The sequence below is a fragment of the Sapajus apella genome, unplaced genomic scaffold (genome assembly GCF_009761245.1).
Source record: "Sapajus apella isolate SASKATOON/1434 unplaced genomic scaffold, GSC_monkey_1.0 scaffold34, whole genome shotgun sequence".
Lineage (NCBI taxonomy): Eukaryota > Metazoa > Chordata > Mammalia > Primates > Cebidae > Sapajus > Sapajus apella.
Genome location: NW_022436974.1, coordinates 7,259,515 through 7,284,344, shown reverse-complemented (window position 1 = coordinate 7,284,344; position 24,830 = coordinate 7,259,515). Strand labels below are relative to the sequence as shown.

Below are 24,830 nucleotides of genomic sequence, written 5' to 3'. Positions count from 1 at the left end.
CTCTCCCTAGACAAGCTTCTTTGACAAACTGGAGAGTTAGATCCAGCTCCCGCTTGCCTGTTAGGGCTGCCTTTACGATAATCTGGTTTCAGGGGGAAAAACATTTAAACTTTCCAAATGGAACTGTTTTTTCTTGGAATGTGACATTTGTGGCAGGAGACAGAGTGGCGCGTCGGCCGCTGACAGCCGAGCGGAGCCAGGGCCCAGCGCCGGGACAGGGGCCGAGCGTGCCCCAAAGGCGGCCGGGCTGGAGGACACGGCGGCCCAGCCTTGGAGCCCTGGCGCGCACCTCTAGGGCCTCCGCCACCTGGACTGCGCTTGCGGCGAGGCGTCCAAGTTTCCCCCCTTAGAGCCCCAGGCCGAGAATCCTGGGTCCCTGCGCACAGCTCCCGCGCGTCGCCCACCCTACTTTTCCAGTCTGGATTGATCACTAGGAAGACTTTCCTTTTCCATTTTTGTTCGAAGATTTTGGCCTTTTTGGCTTCGGTGTCGATTCCCTGTCTCCGAGTGGCAAATAGCTTTTGGCCAGGTTAGCGTGTGGATCACCTGGACTGGGGTTTCAGAGGTCAGGGCCCTGATTGTGCCGCCTCCTGAGACGATGCGGTTTGGACCCAGCGTTTTGTCCCCGTGGTCCCTCAGCTCCCTTTCTCTGTGAGGCCTTGGTTGCCCATTTTCTTCTCCGGGGCATGTTATGAGAGTTTTTGTACTGCTTGGTGGTGGGGGGGTACATGGTCTCGAGAGCCAGTTGTGATACGTCGAAGATGCTTTCGGCTAACCAAAACAGTTACGTGCTAACCTGTTCACCATAAACGAATTAAACTAGAATATGGGGATATTAATAGCTACAGTTCCAGAAAATTTCCTTCCTTTTCGGGAAGCAAAAAGTCAGGGCTTGAAATATTAAACAGTCATGGCTCCCTGCTTCCAAAACTGGCCTATGGGTCACTGCCAAACTGGCTAAGATTTCCCTTGGCTGCCTACCACTCCTGGGCCCGGCAGCTGTGGAAGTCCGACCCAGGTTAACAATTAAGGAGCTCTGTAGATTGCAAGGTCTTGAAGCATCTGTAGCAACTGACATTTACCTCCTACCAAGGTGCTCTGAGCATTATAGTGTATCCACTATGAAGGCTCTTTATGAGAATAATGTGGGAACAATAGTTTAATACACTTTGAACTGTTAGTAAAGGGTGGAAAAGCATTGATTTAACGAGAAGGAAAGAAAATACCGATTCTACCAGAATGAAAAGGGTAGGATGTACAGTAGAAGGCCTTACACAGGCTCTACTTTTCCTTACGGTGTTGGTGGGGATGCTGGGGAGGGGGCAGAGAGGGATAAGGATGTTTACTTCTTGTATGGGTGCACTTTTGTTTTTCTGAGATACATTTTTCAAGGTAAATAAGGAAACCTTTGTAAATCTGTAAGAGTATAGGAGAGAAGGTGCTGTACCTGTAACTCCCCTCTCCGTCACCCTTCTTTTTAAAATGCAAGGAAGTCTTGGTCTTTCAGGTTCTTTGCAGATGATGGAGGATGTAGAATACTAATGTTCCAAAGGGCATGTGGAGATCAAAACATTTAAAAATACATCTTTTAATGGAAGCTAATGGAGGATTTTCAGTTTAAATGCGATGTTAAAGTGCTGTCCTTAAGAAAAGCACATGCATGCAGAAATGTGAGTTATTTTATGGGAAGGCACTCTGCTGGTTAGACTTGAGAGTGTCTGCCCTGGGCCAGTTAATCTGGAGGCTCCGATGGGTAGAGCTCGGCTTTTCTGATGTCTACTGCTGTGGAAAAGTGTGGACCCAGGGCCTAGGGAAAAGATGGCTGAACTAATTGAAAGTAGCAGGCTGGCTGGTGAGAGTTCTGTTGAAAAGTACAGCCTCTAGGTACCAGAGCTGCATTTCTTCATAGTAATTTGTGAAAATGCTTTGAAAATGATAAAACACTATATAATGTAAGACTTTCGAAAAAAATAATGACATGAAATGGAAATTGCTAGTGAAAATTTTAAAAGTTTGATTTTTCAGGCCAATACATTTAAAAGAAGTAACTTTGTAAGACCTGTTAACATTTGTGACATATAAAATTCCCCCAAAGTAACTTTTTCTCTTTCCTTTTTTTTTTTTGCGGGGGAGGCGGTTGGGTGGGTGGGTGTTGCTATCTGCATTTTCAATGCATAAGGAAGCTCAGGTCAGGAAATTCTGCAGTGTTTTGAATAATTTTCCCCCTATTTTTCATTAATTTTGGCAGGTTCTTATGACTCAGAATTTAGTAGGTAATAAAATCCTTGAAAAGCAAAGGGTAGCATGGAGGTCAAGTAAAAGGAGATATTTGATTACAGGGTTTGTTGGAAATAGACTGAGGTTGTTGTGGTTTTATGTTTTGTTTTGGTTTTTTGTTTGCCTAGTGATTTTTTTAAAGTTAATTTTGTTGGCTTGGCTTTGTTTTGTCTTGGAGAAGAGGTACAATGTAAATCTTGGCAATTGTGGGTAAGGCAGTCCTCTACATTTGCTGGAAGGAAGCCACTCCTGCTCTTGGTTTATGTCTTGGCACCAAGCTGAGTTCTCCTTTAACTTGTGAGGCCCTTGACTCTGCCCTCATGGCTAGACCTTGTGAAATCTTACGGTATATTCATTTTGGACACCCAGGGCAGGACTCCTGGACTCCTAAAGGGATTCACACATCAGGCATTTTTTCCCCCAGCATTTTTTCTCCAACTTTTAGGAGGGAGTAGGAGAGTAGCTCTAAGCTAGTGGAAATGTATCCCTGTTAAGATACTGAAGAATTAGATTTAAGTTTTCAAAAACTGTCATCCTACCATGTATGTTTAAACCTGTATTTGAGACCTCACTGGCCAATATTGCAGCTATGTACCTATTTTGTCATTTTGTTTTTATAAAATGTCTGCCGTTTCCTTTTTTTTTTTTGTAACTTTTTGTTTTGAAATGATCATAGCTTCATAGAGAGTTGCAAAAATAGTAGAGAGGTCCTGCATACCCTTCACCCAGTTTCCCCCATTGGTAACATCTTACATAACCATAGTACAACAGCAGAACCAGGACACTGACATTGGCACAGTCCACAGAGCATATTCAGATTTACCAGTTTTACATGCCCATGTAAAATTTGTATTTCTAGTTACTTCTATGCAGTTTTTCATGTGTCAATTCATGTAACTGCCACCACAACCAAAGTACAGGCTGTTCTGTCACCTCAAGGATCTCCCTTATGCTATACCTCTATAATTGCACCAGCCTTCTTCTCCCCACCCTGTTGCTAAATGCTTAGCAACCATTACTCCTGTTTACTATATCTACAATTTTGTCATTTTGAGAATGTTACATATATATAGTCATGTAATATGCGAACTTTTGAGATTGGCTTTTCACTCAGCATAATGCCCTGGAGATCCATCTAAATTTTTACTTCTATCAGTCATTTGTTTCTTTTCATTGCTTAGTAGTATTCCATGACATGGATGTACTATGGTTTGTTTAACCATTCACCTGTGGGTTTTTTCCAGTTCATGACTATTGCACATAAAGTTTTTGTGAACATTTATATATAGGTGTTTGTGTGAACATAAGTTTTTATTTCTCTGGTGTAAATGCCCATGATTGTGATTGCTGGATTGTATGTTAAGTGTATGTTTAGTTTTTTACGAAATTGCCAAACTTCCAGAGTGGCTGCACCATTTTACATTCCTATCAGTAGTGTATGAGAGATCCAGTTTCTCTGCATCCTTACCAGCATTTGATGTTATCACTGTTTTTCATTTTAGATGTCCTAATAGGTGTTCTAGTCTTATCATGGTTTTAATTTGTATCACAGTAATGGCTGATGATGTTGAATGTCTTTTTTATGTGCTTTTTTGCTATCTATATATCCTTTTTTGGTGAAATAACTATTCATGCTTTTTGCCCATTCCCTAACTGGATTATTTATTTTACTGTAGAACTTTAAGAGTTCTTTGCATATTCTAGATACAACTCCTTAGTCAGATTTCTGGCTCGTGTATATATTTTTCCAAGTATGTAGCATATCTTTTTAGGCCCTTACCCCAGGATCTTTTGCAGATCAAAAATTTTCAATTTTGATAAAGTCCAGTTTATAGATTTCTTTTTTTCTTTAAGGATGGTGCTTTTGATGTCACATCTAAGAGCATTTTGCCTAGGCCCATGTCTCAAACATTTTCTACTGTGTTTTCTTCTAAAAGTTTTACAGTTTTACATTTTACTTTTAAATTATAGTTCATTTTTATCCCTCTTAAGAGTTTGTATGTCTTGCTGTTGATCTTATAAACCGTCTATTAGGTCTTGAATATACACAGATAAACCGTCAGGTGTAGTTCCTACTCTGAAGTACCCACAGATTAGGGGTGTGGCATGTGGACATTACCACATGCTGCTGCTATGATGGGACACGTGTGATGTGCTATGGGAGCTCTGAGCAGAAAGGAGAGAGGGCTTGCTTTGGTCCAGGCAATCAGGGTGGGCTTCCCTGGGCATGCTGCTCAAGCATGGTGGGAATAAAATTGGTTTGCTTTTGATCTAGTTTTTGGATCTTTATTGCCATGAATTCTTTAGAGTGTGTTACTCTGATTCTTGAGCACATGGTAATTGAGTTGGCTTACACTGAATGGTTGAGTTTTTTGAACAGCATGTGGCATGATAGCTTAAAAGAAGGTGAAAACACTGTACTCAGTAACATAAAAGTATGACTGAAGTTAAATAGATTAGAGTTAAGCATATGTTAAAATGAGAAAGGAGAGGTAGTATTTTGGATTAAGAACAGATAGCTCTGCTTGTATCCTGGCCCTGCCACCTCCTTGGTATGTGACCTCGGAATTGTATATGCTGAAGCCTTATCAGTAAATGGGGAAAATAATAGTTCTTCCCTCATAGAGCTGCATGAGGGCAAAGTGAAGTAATGCTCACAATGCCGGGCACGTTGAAAGCATTCAATAAATGCTTGCTGCCCTTTCACAGGCACTATGTCATTTAAGCCCCACAATAGCCATAGAAGTTTATTGTAGGGGAGGAGGTGTGTCTACTATGCTATGACTGGGTATATGAGTACCATATTGCCTTGGTAAATCACTTAGGCTCTGTAAAATAAATGTATTTACTAAATATTTATTTTCTAAGGTTACTGTGGGGCTTAAATGACATAGTGTCATTGAAAGAGCTACAAAAGAAGTGAAATTTGGTACAAAATAGTTTTCTTAAAAAATTATTTTCTGCATTCTCAGTATCTTTTTGGAATAGTATCTTTGGATTTACAGTGCTCTGCCTCTCGTGACGGTAAGTTTTATTGCTACTTGGGGCACTTGGTAAAATTGCGTAGACATATGCAGCGACCATAGGCATACTCGAGGATGTCATGAAGATTCTGCAGTGGATGGACGGTTAAGTTAGGGTCTCTGAGGAACCTCCAAACGGAGATGTTTTGGAGGCACGTTGATGAGTAGTTGTAGTAATGACCAGAGGAAAGCTCAGTGCTGGAAAATTGCTTGAGGAGATGTTGAAATATTGAGATTCAGCTTCCTCACAGTAGAGAAATATAACTCCATGACATTTTTTTTCCAGCAGTTTAGGGCAAATGTAATCTGGCCTTCATCTATTTTTTTCAAGTTTTAGGCCTACACTGTCCGTAGTAACCACTAGTCACTTGTGACTATTTAAATTAATGAAAATTAAATTAAATGAAAAATTCAGGCCCTCAGTCACAGTAGCCACAGTTCAAGTGCTTAATAGCCATTTCCGTCATGGCAGCAATTTCTGTTAAGCAGTGTGGCTCTACAGTGAGATTGGCTCTGCTGTCTGATGGCAATACCACTAGACTTCAGACGATAAGACAGGGACATTTTGAATGAAATGTACCACATCTCCCTTGGATATCTGGTATGAACTGATTGGGAATGCTCTGTTCATTTGAATCTCATTTTGCCACTTCTGTTTTTGGAGGCTGATTCCATTTGAAAGGCGGGTCAGCATGGCAACTGAGTTATGCTAGCAGCAAAGCTTACCAGGCCATTATCAAGAGATGTCTGCTGTTTCTAAAGATGTTCCATTCATGGGATTCTCCCAGGGATCTGGCCCTTAAGAGAAGCAAATAGAAATGCTTGGGTGCAATTAGCACAGAAAGGCCCTTCTCCTAAAGAGGACTATCAAAGGTCAGCCTGGACTTCTCCACCTTGGATCTGTTCCACTGTTGAACCAGCCTTTGTCAATGAGAGGCAGGGATCTGGCCCTTATTCATCTCTCCAGTGTTTGCACATGCTCAGATACCATTCCACACTGCATCATCCTATTGACTCCTTTGAAAGTGTTCTGTAAACTGTAATAAGATTCATTTCTTTGCCCACACTACATCCAGTCAGTCTCTAGGTCCTTATAGTTGACTTTCAAAATACTTTTTGCATACTTTCCCTTCCTTTGCATGTCTCTACAGCTAAACCACCTTAAGGGCTAATTACCTGTCTCCTGGACTATTGTGATAGCCACCCACATAACAGGTCTTCCCACTTCTGTTTTCATGCACCTCTTCTGACCTAGTCTGTCCTTTCTTCTTTCCCTCCTTCCTCCCACCTTTCCTCCACCCTTCTCAGAATAAGCCCAGCAAGACAGGATGATAGATATCTTGTGTTCCAAGCTCGCTTTGCTTCCTCTTTGTGAGGTGGGGGCTCTAAACACACCCAGTGGCCACGTGCCAAAGAGGAAGGAGGCATCTCACATTCAGCTGCTGCTTCTCAGCTATGAGGGCTGCTTTGGGTGGTATAACCCAGGAATGTGACCCCTGAAAGCAGATGTGAGGCAGGCCTTTTCCTTTCTGATAGGGACTGTGTTCTGGAGGACTCTGGGAACCAAGTGTTTCGTGAGCAAGCGTCATCTATCTGGGGGTCTTGAGAATAGTAGAGAATATGAAATCCTCTGGCAAGGCCCTGTTCCTAAGGGACTGGCTCCTAAATATCACTGCAGTTATAGGTTGATTGCTCATCCTGGTGATGTGGGAAAGGTTGGAAGATAGAAGAAGGGCAGACAAAGTGATTAGAAAATGTGCTTTTTGTGGAAATTAATGAACACAGGGTACTCAGTGCACAGCGTTAAATTCATTGTAGAAAAAACGCATGTAAAACCAATCTAGCTTCTTGAAAAGAGAAATGGTCTAATGGTCCTTTTATCTAAAAGAGTCAAAGAAAATACCTTCTGAAATCACAATAAGCTTCAATTAAGACACCTAGCAAAGCAATTTTAAAAGCGCCACAAAACCATTTCTCCAAACCTTGAAGATAATGGGGGTGTCAGTTTTGTTTAAACTAGTAGGTTTGTTAAAGGGCATAATCCTGTCAGGCTTATCCTCCCGTGGTATTGACTGGACTGGCAGATCAGAAATGAGCGGTAAGTGGCATAAAAATGGTGAATAAATTTACCTTTAGAGTTGAGCCTGTATGGTAGTCATCAAAAAACTTAAGAATAGAGTCTAAAAAGTCTACTCTGAGATACATATTAGCTTTGCCCTGAGTTGAGGCATTAAATTTCCCCAAAGTCTAACATTTCTTACTTGCAGATTTCTCCAAAAAAATTCCAGGAGTTTGGAGAAAGAAAATTGAAATAAAGACAAATATTTATACTTTAGTGACATTTATTAAGTGACTAAGGTCACTTTATTAGTTTAGGAACAAAAAATGGGTTATGTGTAATTGTTCATAAAATAAAATACTAAATTTCTAGTATTCAATTTAGTAATTTATTTAGGCAGTAGTCAAAAATATGCTAATTGAATTTACTTTGAATATTTTCAATTTCTCTTATAGAAAAAGGTACATGCCAAACATTAGGGAACATGACATTTCTTATTTTTGGACAGAATATAAATTAGGCAGAAATTTAGATACAGAATCACTCACTCCTCCTTAAATATCTGTTGCATGAATAACTCTGGATTGTACAAGTCAATACTGAGGTGGAGAATTTGATGGGGTACAATAAAAGGACATATAGTTAATCCATCTGATATTTGAGGGTCTGTCATGTGCCAGGAACTGGGCTAGGTGTGGAGTATATATCCTTTGCTCCCCATGGAATTCATATTCTATAAAAGGAATGTAATGTATTAAGATGTTGGAAAACAAAAGACAAATGAACTGGGTTCATTCTGCTCTAAGAAGAGAAGGTCAAGAAAAGATTCATAACTGTCTTTCAAGTATTTATTTTCACTTTGAAATGAGCTTAAACTGCAGATATCATGACTTCTAGAAGTTTAGAAGAATTGTCTGCTGGGGAGGGTGGCCAAATACAGATTAGGAGGATATGAGGGGCAAAGAGGCAACCAAAGAATTAGTAGAAGTGTGGGAGTGTATCTTATTAGAAATCTGTTTAAAATGAGAAAGTATGATGTAATGTCCTGCTTGATGGTGGGAAGGGGATCCTAATGGGCTAATTGTGATGTGTCTTTCCGATATCTTTTTTTTTTTTTTTTAATTTCAGTAATTATCTCTGGAGTTTAAATAATAAGACTCCAGAGCTGGAAACCTGTATTCACACGCGACCTGTGCCACTCACTAGCTTTGTAATCTTAGCAAAATTACTTAACCTCTCTGTCAAGTAGAGTTTCCTCATGTGATACATAGGGATCTTAATTACACCTACCTCAAGAAATTGTTAGGAGAATTACATGTTAGGTATAAGAACAATATCTGACACATTGGAATAGTTAAGTGTTAGCTATTATGGTTGTTGCAGTTACTATTGCAACATTTTTTTTTTTTTGCTTATAGATTCTGTGGGTCTGGACTTCAGGCGAGGCACTGTAGGATGGCCTGTCTCTGCTCTGTCATTCCTGGGACTTCTGGGGCAAGAAGGCTAGGAGCACATGGATGGTTTATGACTGGATTCACATATCTGGCACCTGGGTTGGGATGATTAAAGGCTAGGTGTCTGTAGACCAGAGTGTCAACAGTTGCCCTTCCACATGGCTTGGCTTCCTTATAGGATCAGGCTAGTTAGAATCTTATGTGGTGGCTTAGGGCTCTAGATGTGAGTATTCCATCAAATTGGATGGACTGCGTTGTCTTTTATAATTTAATTTTGGAAGTCACATAGAGTTACTCTTCTTTTCTCTCTTAAGCAAGTGGACTTATAAACTTACCTAAATTCAAGGATGTGGACCCACCTTTCTATAGGTGTGTCAAAGAATTTGCAGACATGTATTAAACTTCTATAGTCATCATTATTGTGTTATCATTAGATAAAATATTGAAAATGTAGCCCACAGTAAGTCTTTAATTATTTGGATTACCTGGAAACCGCATTATTCTGATGATTTGAATTTCTGTGCTGTTCAAGGCAAATATTTGTGGTGGTGATTTTTCTGCAAGATTGATCCTCTTCCCACTCCTTCATCTCATGCCTTATGTAACATTTTCTTGATGGTTTAGATCATTATCATGAACATCAGTAATATGGTATGTTGTTTGAATCGGGAGTGGGGATAGGCATATAGACAATACAAGTATGTAACATAGTTTTCTTCCAAGAAGATGCTTTGCTCTCCATAGTAAAGATTATGGTTCCAAAATAAACAGTAACTGAAGGTACAAAATGACGATAGAATTAGCAAAAAATGCATTTATAAGCTCTATAAGCAAGAGATAATTGGTAATATACTTGAAAGCCCTGTTTTGATGATTTTTTTTTCCCTTTAAGATATTGTATCATGAGAGGCCTGGGCACTTGTCAGGTAGAACTTGATTAGCACCCACAGAATAGGATAGAATCTCCAGAAATGTTATATTATGTTCTGGTCACATTGATTTAGACATTTTTTAGATAATTATTGTAAATCTATTTTGAGACCCTTGACTTGGAAAATTTATTTAGTTATCTGTTGCATAGGATACTAGAGAAAATGTTATACATGATATACCTTGAAGTGAGATTGGCCTTTTTTAAAAAAAATTATCATTTAGTTGGCTAGGCCATTAAAAGACTCACTGTTTTAGGGATGAAAATAGGCTTTAAATTGCCATGTATGTTATGATCCTGAAGGAATAGACTTTTCTGCACTTTCGTTAGTAAAGACCTAGTTTTTCCCTATATTGTCAGTGAAAAGTACAGTTGACTGTGAAGAAGAGATGTGAACTTCATGTTTTGACTTCTGTCGTATTATATCACAGATAAAATGAAAGAAAAGTTATGGAACAAAGGTGCTAGGGAGAGGAAAATTCCTTTTGTTTGTATATCTCAGTACAGAGGATAAATCTGTTACCACCCCACCCCCATCCTTCCTCCCTCCCTCCCCCCACACCCAGTAACTACCCTTTTGTCACTGTCTCTGAAGATGACGCCTCTTAGGCAGCTGAGGAGTATTCAGGCTAGGCTGGTTTATGATACCTTCTCTAGGGCCACTTAGCCCTTGCCTTGCATGCCAAGATGGCCAGGTAAGGATACTCTGAAGAGCCTTTGGACAATACCATGTAGTCTTTTGTTTTGTTCTTTGATAGTAGGACTGGACATTTTAAGCTTATTTTCTGAGTAATGGTATATTTTAGGTCTTCCCTCATCCCAAATTTTTGGAAAGTTGAAAATGTAATTTTAGCCTAGCTCATTAGCCGAATAGTCTGACCTAAACAAAACTCATCTCTTATCTGCCTGAGCATCTTGCTGCTGTTCTGTTGTAAAGAGCTCACTGATTTGATCATCTGTTGAAAGTGAACTTTACAGTGGTTATTCCTGTTATATTTTCCCCTTTTCATGAACAGAAACTAAAATTTACTAAGCACTTCCTATGTGCTTGGAACATTGTTAATAGCCCTTTCTGTTGTCTCAGTTAATCTTCATAAGAACCCTATGTAGTAGGCCCTATTATTATTCTCACTAATAAGGCAATGGGTACCAAAAAATTAAATCATTTGCTCAAGTTTACATAGCTCATCAATGGCAGAGCCAGGATTCTTACATTGTTTAAAAAGCAGATTTGCCAAACAAAAACAGAAAGCATGGTATGTTCTTTCTTCCTGCTTAGTGGTTATTTTTGCCTCTATCGTTTTTGTTCTTTAAATCTTTCTAATACTATGGTCTTCTGGCTTGACAACATCGTTCTCTTTCCCCTTCAGTCATCATGTCTTAACATCCTTCCCTTTGTCTAGGATCACCTGACTTCCTGCTGGGCAAGTTACTGCAATTTCTTTTCTCCTTACCTAAAATTAATCTCGTGGAGCCTTTTTTCCCCCCTAGTGAAATAATCATTGTTGATTTATATTCCCCATTGTAAAATTTTCTCAAGGACCAGAAGGTGCATTCTTGCGCAGGTGTTTTCTGGGTGGGCATCTAGCTCTCTCCAGATGCATTTTCTTTAATCAACAGGGGTCCATTCGTCTGACTAATATAGTTCAAGCAGCGCTTTATATGAAAGGGCTTCGGTATGTCTTCAGGTTTCACTGACTTCCAGGGTCCATGGCCATCTTCCTCTGCCTGGGCAGGGGGATAACTCATTCTCAGTTATAATTGGTTGTCAGCATTTTCATCTTTTGGACCTTCCCCATGGAAGAGACTGTGTCGTTTAGAACAATGTTTCTCAAAGTGTGTTCTGTGGAACCCTGGGAGGAGGATGTCTCTGAGACCTAAAAAGTATCTTCATAATAATACTAAGACATACCCTCACAATGAATCAAGACAGTGGTAGTAGTCAATTAGTCGCACACTCAGAATAACAAAAAAGCCAGTTGTCGTTGAAGCAGTACAGATGATTATATTAAATCTCAAACCTTGAATATGTCTTTTTAACATCCTGTGTGATGAAATGGGAAGATACATAAAGTGCTTCTGCTTCGAACTGAGAAAAAGTACTTGTGATAGAATTGTGATATAAACATGAAACTAGATGCTTTTCTCATGGAATCCATATTTACTTGAAAGAAAAACTGGCAAACTATGGTTATTCTGACTTGGGCATTTGGTACATATTGTCTCCAAAATAAATAAAGGGAACTTGTCATTTCAAGAAAAACTATTTGCTGAATTGATAAAACTCAAAGCTTTCAAGTGAAAATTGGATTTTGGAATTTTGGGAAACTTATATCTGCCACCGTGAACTTGATAGCTTCTCAATATGTAAAAGACTTTTCTGTTGATTGAGATCCATGGTATATTAACAAATGGGATTTGGTTGATATTATATACTTAAATGTTTCAATGTATGGAACATCTCTATAATTCATTGAACCATTGTTTTCCAGATGACCACATACGATGTTACATGCAAATGTAAAATATAACAACTCTCTTCAAAGTGAGAGATGGGCCAATAGATTTTAAAGTAATACTGTACGGAGGAGTATCCATGAAAAGACCACTGTCAGGGTTTCATATCTTATGTTGCAATTGACTTTAAGAAAATTCCAGTTGTTGAGTTTTGGTGTGGTTTCACAGAATAGTCACAATTATCTGAAGAGGCTATTAAAATATGCTTTCTTTTGCCAACTACATATTTGTATGAGGACAGATATTCTTACTTCAGTGAAAAATTATATAACAACAGATTGAAAGCAGAAGCAGATATGAGAATCTAGCTGTCTTATATTAAGCCAGACATTAAAGAAAAGAAATAAATATACAAAATAATAAAAAAATTCCCACTTTGTTTTAAAAATGAGTTTTTTTCATATGTTACATAAAATATTTTTAATATCTTACATAAAAATATTTTATGTAATGTATCATGGGTTTGCTATTGTTATTTTTACATGAGTTAACATATACCTAAGCTTCAGTTTCAAATGCATTAAATATTGATAGATATAGTTCACATTAACAATAACTCATTGGGTCCTCAATAATTTTAGAGTGTGAAAGGGCCCTAAAACCGAAACATTTGAGCACTGTTGCTGCAGTGGCAAAAGCCATAGAGCCTGGAGCCAGGCTAGCTGGGCTTGAGTCGTAGTTTTTTTCTTTGCTGATTGTGTGGCACTAGTCAAATTCCTCTCAGTGCCTTAGTGTCCTCATCTGAGCAATGGGAGTAATCATCACAGAGTTGTTATGGGGATTGAGTGAGTTAATACGAATTGTTTAGAACAGAACAATGCCCTTCACATAGAAAATTCACAGCAGCGTTTGGTTATGTCCGTTTACCTGTAATTGGTTTGTCCCTAGAAAATTTTATTTTGGAGCATGTTTCCTCTTAGTCTCCCTCTCAACATCATGGCTGACGATAAATTAGGGGTTACTACACTGGGGTTTGTAGTGAACTCCATGAAATTGTACGTGAAATTCGTGTGTATACATCTTCTAGACATAGGGAGAAGCTCTGTTGCTTTAGACAGATTTTTAAAGGGGTGTCATGAGCCAAAACAAGAAGGTCAAAGAGGAGAAAGAGGTAAGTATAGCCCCAAGCACAGTTCTAGATCCTGTGTGTGTGTGCTGTAAGATAAACGTGGGCACTGGTATCCTAGCTCACCACTCCACACTTCCTTGAGCCTGTTATTTCTGCACTGTTTGACAATTTTCTGCTTTACGTGTTTGTCTCTCTTGATAGACCTTCAGATTTGGGTCTTATATCTAGCACTGTCTTGCTCATGGCAGATGCTCAATGTCATATATCTTTGTGGAATGAATGGCTAAATGGACAAATGAATGAGTGAATGATTCTGCCTTTTGCTGCTGGTGACCCATGATCCTTTGTAACTCCTATCACATGTATTTTTTGTTGTTGTTCTTGTTTTTTTTTTTTTTTTTTTAATTCTGTGAATGCTGTGGAGCAGTCAAAATTGAGTTTACCTCTCAGCCTTATGGCTGTTAGCCCTGTGACCCAGGGCCTGTCATTCCTGTTTTTGTACAGGAGAAAAAGAAACCTAATTCTCAGGAATATGAGAATTACCTGAGATAATGCTTGTAGCATGTCATGCTCAGTAATGTTACTTTCTGTGACTTCCTTTCCTATAACTAGATAGCTACTTGTCTTTACAGGGACTCTTTGGCCGTAGTTGGCCACTGCAACGAACTAGTGTGTAATTGGTTTACATTAACTCACTTAAATCCTCATAACAATTTCTCATAACAACTTTATGAGGATTATCCCCCCTTCTCAGCAGAGGGTTTTTGAGTTTCAGATTTATCAAGCATTTATGTATGGTATGCTAGGTATTTTCACAGCTTTATCTCATCATGTTGTTGAAATGAGTGTATATTTTTTGTTATTCTTATAATCACCTTGTTTCTGTTTAACAGTATTTGATATATGACTGAAATAACCATATTCTCATATCTAGTCATTCAGGTTTGCACATATAAAATACAGGACACTGAAACCACTGACTTTAAATCTGAATTTATTGAAAAGTAACAAATTGTGGGAAGTATTCTTCACATTACTAAAGGAGTTATTGCAGGTTGGTTAGTGGTTAGTTTTAGGAAGAGTTTAATCTTCTTTACTTATCCATTATTATTTGAATTTATTAAATCCAACACATCTTGTACTTAAAATGTGATTTATTTACAAAAGTCTAGTTTACCACAACTTTTCAGGACTGTATATGTTTGTTGTAGAAGAGCTTATATTGGTAGAGAAGTACAAACTTCCCAAACCTGACTGCATTCAAATTGTTTGTGAAAGATGGTCCAAAAATGTCATTTCTGGTCTACACTTGTGGTGAAGCCAGTGTTGCAGGTCTGACTTGGAAGTGATGTTTTTAACCAGCTCTGTTAATGTTTCTGACACTCTGTAGGTTTGGGATTCATTGTTAAAGTGGCAACACAGTCATAAAAATAATATGCAAAAAAAAAAAAAAGAAAAGAAAATATTATGCAACCAGATGGAAGTGATGAGGAAGCGTGGTTTCATCAATTGTCTTGGTGTTCTGGTGTTTGGCAGGGAGTGTGCTGTTATTCCCCCAAGCTTTTATAAAAAATAACACGAAGAAAATGGTTCTGGATCCTTCTCTGCCTCAAACATGCAGAGAAATAAACTTTCCCAGGACCTTTCTGCTTTATCCACAAGTTAAGAACATTTTATTAAAACTCTCTTAATTTTAATCTAAGAAATTTGATAGAAAAAAAGACCTAGAATTAGTTTGCATTATTGAGGGGTCTTTGGAGTTTAGAATGGTGTAGTCAAAAGAGCTTTTCTGTTGGAGGGGCTGTGTTGCCAGCTGGTTTTTAACTCTGGGCATTATGTAACCTCTGTGAGCTCAGTATCACTATCAATAAAATAAGAGTGGGTGTTGGTAATCAAATAATATGATTTTATAACATCCTGGCACTCATAGTTTCTGAATAAATGGAAGCTCTCGCTATTATTGGTTATACTCTTTGTTACCCAAGGGATATTTAGTTTCTTGGAGATACTGATTGCTTTAAATTATGTAATTCATTCATGAGCCCGTATTGATTTAGGAGCTGGGTGAGTGTGTCATTAGAAGCAATGTGCTTGCCTCTTGAGAGAGTCCCAATCCCTGTGGGCTGCTGCTGTCTGACAGACATCCCAGTGTCACTCATCTGCAACAGTACACACTAATAGGGTCCAGAAAGCTGGAGGAATCTGTGGCAGACAGGAAGTGTCTGAACTGCTCCTTTCTCTTAGTGGGGGTGAGAGTGCTTTGCAGAGCATAATTATGCAGACATATTGGCATTTCATGTCTGGGGGTTGTTTTAAAGCTTTCTATCCTGTTTGTTTTCATTTGTTCAAAAAATATTAAGGCCTTTTAACATTTTTGAGTGAAAAAATATTTTTTGTTTACTCTCTGCAATAAGTATTACACCCTGTAATATTTTTTCACTCTTGGTGGGACCACAGTGTATGTCAGAGCCACCCAAAAGAATACTACTGTGATCCTGAGATACTTGCTTCTAGAAAGTTATACAAACAGGTTATGATGAATGATATTTAAATGTCAGTAACTTAATTAAATATAGGGTTTATTAAAACTTACCTGAGGAAAAGAATCTCTGGAGTTCAGGTACTTTTAGTCTTTTTGTTTTAGGTAAGCAACAAATATATCAACATAAAATATAGATTATAATGTTACTTTATACAATTTGAGTCAAGATATTTAAGGACCTTTGGATTTTATGTTAAAGCTAAATTTTAAAAAATAGTTTCATAGATAAAACCTTTTTATTATGAATGCTGTCACTGCATTCTCACTGTAACTCTGTGTGAGAGGTGGAACTGGGAATATTCCTTTTTTTATTTATGGCAAATGAGTCGGAAGGACTCCTGCCTCTTCCTGGGGGCCCAGACCTGTGGAGGAAGCCCAAGCAAAGACCTCATTTAGGGTACAGTCCCGTGGGCTCAGGACCTGCCTGTGGGCGTTGAGGAGGAGGGGAGCACGCCTGTCTCTCAAATGTGAGTTTGTGCTCAAGCTACAGAATCCCTGTATGGTTGTTACTTCTAACATTATGTATAAAGCCTTTCTGGTATTGGATCATAGCATACTTGTAATTAACCTGTTTTGGAACTGGATGGCTTTCTCTTTTTTCCCCAATAGCTTTTACCTTGGTTTCCTGAGTAGTTTGAGAAGCCTTAGAAAAGGCAAACTTACCTTTGAGCTAAGTTCTGTAATAAGAACATGCTTATAACTAGTTATTTTAAACTATATCTTAATATACATATTAAGATAATGTATTTGTTGAGTCCCCATGATGTGTCAGAAACTCTTAGGTACAAGGAACATATGCAGACAATTTATTGGTAAAATAAATATGTGTTGAATACTTGCTGTGATCTTATTTTTGCGAGTAACTGGAGATACAAAGGTGAATAAGACATGGTCTCTCTTGTTATAAACTTATGAGTCAAAGGGGGAGAAGTGGGAAAGAAATGAAATACATAGGCATTTTAATACATTATGGCAAGAGTATGCATAGAATGCTTGGGGAGCACTGAGTGGCGTATAGATATTGGGGGAAGGAGGGAAAGAGGACTCCCTGGAGGAAGTGGCGCTAGAATAGAGCTTCAAAAGACTTTCTCGTAATTAGTATATATTTTAGCATTTAATATGTGCCAAAGTAAAAGTTTCATAGATTTATAAGGATAGAGAGGCCCTCCAGATGAAGAAACCATGGGGGAACAGCATGTATTTTTCACAGGTATTTGCACAAGGCTGGTGCCAAGGATAGCTAGGGCAATGTACATGAGTTACTATAATTCCAGGCAGATACTGCTAAGTCATGTAGTACTTAAGATACAGATAAAATGCTGCACTAGAATGAGAATCAGAATAATTACTTAAAAAAATAAGTCTATCAGAGATTCTTGATTGTAAAAAGCACAAAGTGACATCGGCTAACTTAAGCAAAAGAGAAATTTATTGGAAATATGTTGGGCAGCTCACAAATTAATTGAAAGGCTCAGAACATGGGCAGGAATCTAGGCAAATAGCCACTGGGAACCCAGCCAGAGATAAGCTACTTGTCTTGTTAGGATGAGGTCACCATAGAGACTGCTACTGCTCCTGGTCTCCAGGGGTTGGTGCTATCGCAGGTTGTTTATCAACACTTTTTCATTGTTGCATCATTTCCTCAAGATCCAGTACACATCCAGTTGACCAAGCCTATGTCTTTCTAACTGCTGGACAGGGAGGGGACCCTTTGGCTTCTGTAATGGAAGGTAGATAGAACCCGCCCCTAGACTTAGACAGTGAGTTCAGTGTTCCCTAACATCAAAAGCATTTACTTAGGTGACTATCAGGAAGGGAATATGGGAGGTAATAGTTGGAAGTTGAACTACAAATTCTCTAATTTATTTTCCAGCTTTAATGTGTTAGGAAAATAGTGTACTAATGCTTTTAACCCCCTCCTCCCACCAGTAAATACTGGATTCTGGGTCTGCAGATAGAGCTTCATCATTCTCCTTATCCAATGCCAAGCTACACTGAACTTGATTCCTTAAAGAGACTACGGTTTCATAACCCAGTCCTGTGCTTTTGCTTTTCCCATGTTGGGCCAATCTTCCCTCACCACCACCTTCTCCACACCCCACAGTGGATTAACATCCTCCTCATTTTTCCTCTGGTTCAGTTTCAGCCCACTTGTCTCTTTCTTCTTGTCATTGAAGCTCTATGTCACTTCTGTCAGTCAACAGGTAGTAATGATTACACATGGACCTCCAAAGTAGTATGTTCCTTTAATAGAACACTTACTTTGTAATGAAAATGGGTAGCTGTGTGCACGTTGGTCTCTGAAACCAAATCGTAAAATCCTAAGGCCAAGGACAGTCTTACTCATTTCTTGGTATTTATAGCTGCAATCACAGTGTTCTCTTGAGCTCAATTGTTACTTTAAAGGTTAAGCATGTATTCTGCATTTTGGTTTATATTGGTCATATTTCAACGATATTTTTAAGCAAGCATTACAAAGTTAAATTTAAGACAAGCTTACTCAACACACATTCCACTTTGAGTGAGTTAAATAGATGTTGGGGTCTTGATTTCACTTGTTTTCTGGAACACATGGATTGGTCCAGGGTTGACAATTCAAGTTTGATGCCAGCTCAAAAGACCTGCCATGTAGGGTTTGGGAATCTTGTTAACCCCACCCCTCAACAGCCCACTCCAAACCTTGGGTTTCAGGTAATGGTTGTTTGGGGGAAAAGAGTGAGAAAGCATTTTCCAGGGAGTGCTTTTGACTAGCTTTTGGTTTAGTGGTGGAACTTATTGTTTTCTTTTTATTTATTTTGTATTTTTTATTTTTTGAGATGGAGTCTTGCTCTGTCACCCAGGCTGGAGTGCAGTGCTGCAATCGTGGCTCTCTACAACCTCTGCCTCCTGGGTTCAAGTGATTCTCCTGCCTCAGCCTCCCGAGTGGTTGGGATTATAGGTGCCTACCATCACACCCAGCTAATTTTTCTATTTTTAGTAAAGACAGGGTTTCATCCTGTTGGCCAGGCTGGTCTCAAGCTCCTGACCTCAAGTAATCTGCCTGCCTCGGCCTCCCAAAGTGCTGGGATTATAGGCGTGAGCCACTGTAGCTGGCACTGTTACCTTTTTAAAAATGAGTTGCATGCAGGTATTTGGAGGAGGCACTGCCGCCTGTCAGTGCTGCCTTTAGGATTGTGAATCAGCTAATCCAGATGAGCTGGCTTGATTTCACATGAGGACTCCTAAACAGGCTGGCCCTTATTTTTCAGGTACTGGACATAGGCTCTCCAGCCCTTTTGAAAACATTGTTTTCAGGATATCCTTCTCCCTGAGCAGAGTATTCAACTGCCTGGAAAAACCTCGAGTTCTGCCAGAATCAGAAGGCTTCATGGCTTACATTTAACTTTGAGGCCACTGGCACACTCAGCAAATTCCTTAGTTCTTTGAAAGGTAAGGTAGAAGCCACAGAATTGTTTGTTGCTATGGTTAAAGTCTCTCTTATAAAGTTACAGGAGGTTATTGTAATCTAGACAGTGAAATTGTTTTTAAATCATTAGGAGGTTTTGGATTACATGTGGCTGGCAGAAAGCCTTGCAGGTTGGTGACAACACCTGGGAGTGGTTTTGCAGTTAGTGGTCTCTTCGAGGAATGGGTCACTGGCCTGTCAAGTTCAAAGCACGAGTATTTGCTGCCTAGGGGAGAGTAAGGAACTGAAAGGTACGGGAATTATCTGCAACTCTCAGAGACTAGCTTTGGAGGGATCTTTCACTTTTCTATAAACTCTTACTTGGTACTGACACCATTCCAGAGAATAAAGCCATGCTCTTGCCATCAGTCAGCAAATAGTAAGAAGTATGTGTCTTACATGCTACATGCTTGTAGAAATTAGCAAGTACACAGCACACTGTCTGTCTTCAAAGGGCTAATGACTTTACCAGGGCCATAACACCAGCCTATTAAATGACTACTGCAAAGTAGTAGGCAGGTGACATTTAAGTACCAAGTTTTGTGTGCCTCAAATCATAACTGTGGTGACAGTTGAGGGAAGGGAGACCAGTTGGGGGGTGGGGGGTTGGTGAAGGGCATTCTAGAGGAGGTAAACTGAAGAGGTGCATTTACTGAGATGAACTTTAAAGTAGTTAGGGGTGCATGTGAAGCCAGAAGATGGCACTTGGAGAATGAGGATGACATGTTCACAGGATGCCGGGATGCTGAGGGGACCAGCAAGACTATGCACAGCTAGAGGGGGACCCTGTTTATAGACAGTCTTGAAAACCACACAAAATTCCACCCTGAAGTTATAGCCAAAACCATTATGTATAAGGGACTGGGATGCCGGAAGTGGAATTTAAGGACAAGTGATTTCCCAGTTTTGTGTATTGTATGACAGTGGAGTGACAGTTTCATGTCCTCCAGGATTTAAACTTCATGGAGACTTTCAGCCTGTTATATTATTGGCAGGTGGACAGATTCAGGAACTTACCCTCGGGAATTAATAGTTCCACTGGCAGGTGGAACAGAGGAGTGGCTCACCATGGTTTTTGTTGCTCCACTTACCTCCCCCAGACAACTCACTTCATTTACTTTAATTCATTTTTTTCCTTTAACAATGAAGTCGTTGTTATTGCTCCTCTTGAGTAGGGAAAACAGTCTTGTTCAGAGTCACATTACCTAAAGGCCTCTGGACAGTTACAAAGAAAGTAATGCATAAAACCATATGGGAAGGAAGTTTTCAGTGCTTCAGAAAAGCAAGCCAAAAAGCAGTCATGCGTAGAGAGAGAGAAGCAAAGGAGTTTTCATGTTGACAAATGACATGCAGATTTTGTTAAGAAAAAGGAATCATTCTTGGTAAAATGGGTGCTAGGCAATATAAGGCAGAAATGTTGCACCCTTAAACTAAAATGTTAGAATTTCACCCTTTGTTGAGTGCAGCAAAGACAGATCTGTAGGTTTCCTTCAGGGTAGCAGCCCTAGGAGCTGCACTTGCTCTTTCCCAGTGGGAGACCCCAGAGAGCTGAGTCCTTTACTCAGACCTTAGCTTATTTTCTATTGCTTTTGCCACTTTCCCTATGCAGACTAAAGCTGTATGAGTGGTGATTCTTAGATAAGGTTCCTAAAAGTTGCCTACAAAGTCCAGAAGGGCTTATATGGGAATAGTATTTATGAAGCCCCTATAGGCAGCTACGCTGTACATAGAACACACTGTAGAGCCAGCGGGGTCCTCGGCAGGCTGTGGGCTCCCCTAAAAACTGGTACTGTTGCTCAGCCCCTGGGACTACAGGGGCTCTACAGGGGCTTTCTGGGTGGTAGTGATATCCGGGAGGCTTCTGTGGTTTCTCACAGCTCTCACTCTTTGTTATGAACTTCTGACATAGAAAACAGCAGTACCTCTCACGCCGTAGGTTTCTTTCCAGTTCCTCATTCAGATATCCTTGACCTTGTTGCTTAGACCATGTGCCCTGCATTTTGCCTAAGAAAGTAAAATGTGGCACATTTATACCATGGAATAATATGCAACAATAAAAAAGGATGATTTCATGTCATTTGCAGCGACGTGGAGGAAGCTGGAAACCATCATTGTCAGCAGACTAACACGGGAACAGAAAACCAAACACCACATGTTCTCAATCATAAGTGGGAGTTGAACAATGAGAAAATATGGGCACAGTGAGGAGAACATCACACACCAGAGCCTGTTGGGATGTTGGAGGCGAGGGGAGGGATAGCATTAGGAGAAATACCTAATGTAGATGACAGGTTGATGGGTACAGCAAACCACCATGGCATGTGTAACAGACCTGCACATTCTGCACATGTACCCCAGAACTTAAAGTATAATTTAAAAAAGAAAAAAGAAAGTAGACCAATTTATGCTGCAGGAATTCCCAGTGAAGACTGTAAACTAAAATAAAATAGGCAAGGAAGGTTTAGATACATGTAGGATGGAACTGTGAGCTTTGTCAGATTTTTTGCTGTGTGACCCTGGAATCTGAGGTGGACTCTGTAACACACATTATCGTCACTTTTCCTTGTCTTTCAAGTGAGAAAGCTAGCAGTTAAAGTGACTCCTTCAGGCTGTGTCAGTGCTGGGCTAGCTCGGCCGGTTGTCTCTTGGCTTTAGTGGAGTGTTTGGTACCTGGGCATGTCCGTCTGCCGGGTCTCATGTCATCTGCTCGGCTCTCCAGCCTTTCTTCAGCACTGAGGAGCGGTAGGCAGCAGTGGGAGTATAACTCAGTGAACGTGTGGGACCCTGGGTGTGAGTTAAGACAAAGTCCTAAGTGATCTTTGGCATGTCTTAACAGTTAGGCATCCTGTCCTTCAGTGTGAATGCAGGTGTGGGGGTGGTGTGTGTGAAATGCTTTAGTTCCTTCATAACATTGAGGGAACAATACTGAAGGGTGAAGGCATATCTTTGGTGTCCTCTGTGCTCCGGCTTCACTTCAAGGACTGCCCTCTTTGTAGTATTCTGTGGTCTGGAGTTGAACCCTCTCTCAGTTAGCTGGTCATGAGATAAGGTGTGGAAAAGTAATTCATACCAACGTTATAGGGACTGTGAATAGCTTAGTGCTGGGGTCCATACTGAGCTCCACATTGAAAGCACACACACACACACATACACCCTACACTTTTCCTAATATGCATATTCATATATATATGTATACACACACAGATATGTGTTTTAGTTGGATCTCAGTTTTATTACCAGTTTTCTCTGTCTCTAACACTCTTAGTCATGGTCATGTGACTAGATAGCATCACCCGAAGTTGTAATATGCTGGCACATAGCATTCCTGACTCAGTGTCTATTTTAAGAAAACACCATACTTTCTTTGATTGAAGCATATGGGCTCTCAACTTCTCTCTTACTCTGATTTGGTAGGGGGATGGGGTGAAGGCACAGAAAGGTGTTTTGTGGTTTGGTTTTTTATTGTGCTTGTTCTCCCTCTTGCTTAGAGCTTGCCAAGTTTCGCTGCACATTGGATTGATTGGAAGAACTTTATAAAATACAGGTGTCTGGGCTCTATCTTCAGAGATTCTGATTGAGTAGGTCTGGGAGGCCTGGGTGCAGAGATTTAAAAAGTTTCTAAGGTGATTTTAATGTGCAGCCAGAATTATACCTTGTACCTTTTTCATTTTCCACCTGCCTGAAAGGAAGCCAGATCAGGACTTGCCTTTGTGTCCATGATTCCTACTAATTTTAGCCCTAGACTTCTAGATTTATAGATAATGCCCAGAAAGGGGCTGAGTTTCTTTTCAGGTTAGTCTTTGCAGCTTGGCCAAGAGGAGAAGGTGGACAGACACTGTTATGCCCTGGAACTGTAGTTTTAGACTGATCTTCAGATAGTGTCATTTGTACTCGGCTTATGTTCATCTTTAAGGCTGGGCGTTACAACTAAATTATTTATTTTAAATTTATAAGGTAAATATTCTTATCAGAATCCCTTTTCTTTCTAGTCCAAATGTGCCTGTAATACATGTGAGCACACATGTAAATACTGTTTCACATGTTGAAGTAAAGAAACTCAGGAAGAAGATGAAGCCATTCCCATCTTATGGCATTTTGGTATCAATAATTAGTCACTTACTACTAGCTTTGGCCTTGTGGAAGATGGGTAGATAACAAACCTACTGAGAAATTTCAAATTACCGGTTTGAAGCCATTGCTGAAAAACAGAATTTTTCTTTTAATGGAATTATCTTTTGGGCAAAGATGTTGATTTTTTAAAAAAGTACTATGATTCTTTCCCCAGAGTAAAATAAGTTACTTTTGCTGAAAAGAGCCTTAAACTTGGTGCCCACGCAAAGGAATCAGTGCAGAGAGAGAAAACAGCCTGGGCTCACTCTGCTGAATGTTCCCACGGTGGTTGTGTGTGCAATATCAGTGTTACTGTAGTACTATCTCATGTTCAGTGACTGAAGGACTGAACACACTGTCATGTTTAATTGGAACAGGAAGCACACTCCAGTTTGTGTATGAAGCAGATAAACTGGAGCTGAAAGGCTGGTGCTTGGCAGAAGACCAGACCCAGTAGTCCCAGCTCCATGCTGTAACATGAGACTCCAGAAGCCTTTGAGTGGGGCAGAGAGTATGTTCTCTTGCTAACACATGATGTGGCAGAATGACCACTCCTCTCTGTATCTTTTATATATTTTGAGAGACAGCTGCTCTTCCCATTTTAGCTTTGCTTCACTGGCCTCCCCACTTACCTTCTTTCTGTCCCCAACCTTGACCATTCAGAACTTCGTGGCACATTCAGTCCCGAAGACTTGACTTTTGCTGGTGCTTCTGCCGCCCTTGGAACTGGGTTGTGTGAGAGCATTAGAGCATTTGTGCCTTTGCTCAGCGTGTCTTGAGGACTGTTACATTGACCTCACGGGTCATTTTGGTGGGTGGCTGGACTTGTGATAATTCTGAATAGTAACTTTGGAATTTTCTGAATCAAAAAAACATAGCTCCCTCTGCAAGTCGAAATGCTGTGGGAGAATGCCTGGTGGGTTCTCGTGAGTCACGCACAAGGACAGAGAACTCGATTGGCACTCATACTTCACTTTCTTTCCCCCAGGTCCCCCTCCTGCTTGTTATAGCCCTGTCCAGGTTCTAGAAGACTCCAATTACTTTTCCCCAGACTTTCAGCTCTATTCTGGGAGGCATGAAACATCTGCTTTGACGGTGGAGGCAACCAGTAGCATCAAGGAAAAAGTTGGTAAGTCCTTTTACTGGCACTTGTGTTGGAAAAGCAAAATGATCTTACATTTCTCATCTTTAGCTCTTTTGCATAATTCAGATGTTTATTCTCTAATCTTGTTTTAAAAATCATCATATTGGATTATTGATTGTCTGTTGGTAGATGCCTTATTTTTAATCATGTTTTGGTATGGTGTTAAGACTGTTTTACTCTGATATGTGACTTTCTCTGAGAGCATCATACCTAAATATGTAGGAACCTCAGAATTATACTACTTATTTCCAGTTTTTCT

General features: G+C 39.8%; 1 protein-coding gene across 8 annotated transcripts in view; it reads left to right on the top strand.

Moving 5' to 3' along the window:
• AMOTL1 (angiomotin like 1) overlaps window positions 1-24,830 on the top strand; it is a 172,661-nt gene that overhangs the window by 67,234 nt on the left and 80,597 nt on the right. For 4 of the 8 annotated variants that reach the window (XM_032295732.1, XM_032295736.1, XM_032295734.1 and 1 more), the window contains one exon: window positions 24,416-24,556. The exons of 2 other annotated variants lie outside the window; for them this stretch is intronic. In XM_032295732.1, coding sequence (XP_032151623.1) covers window positions 24,416-24,556 — 141 coding nt within the window. Of the gene's footprint in view, window positions 1-5,279; window positions 5,302-24,163; window positions 24,239-24,415; window positions 24,557-24,830 lie in introns of those variants that run through there. 2 more of the 8 variants (XM_032295739.1, XM_032295738.1) reach the window with 2 other exon arrangements.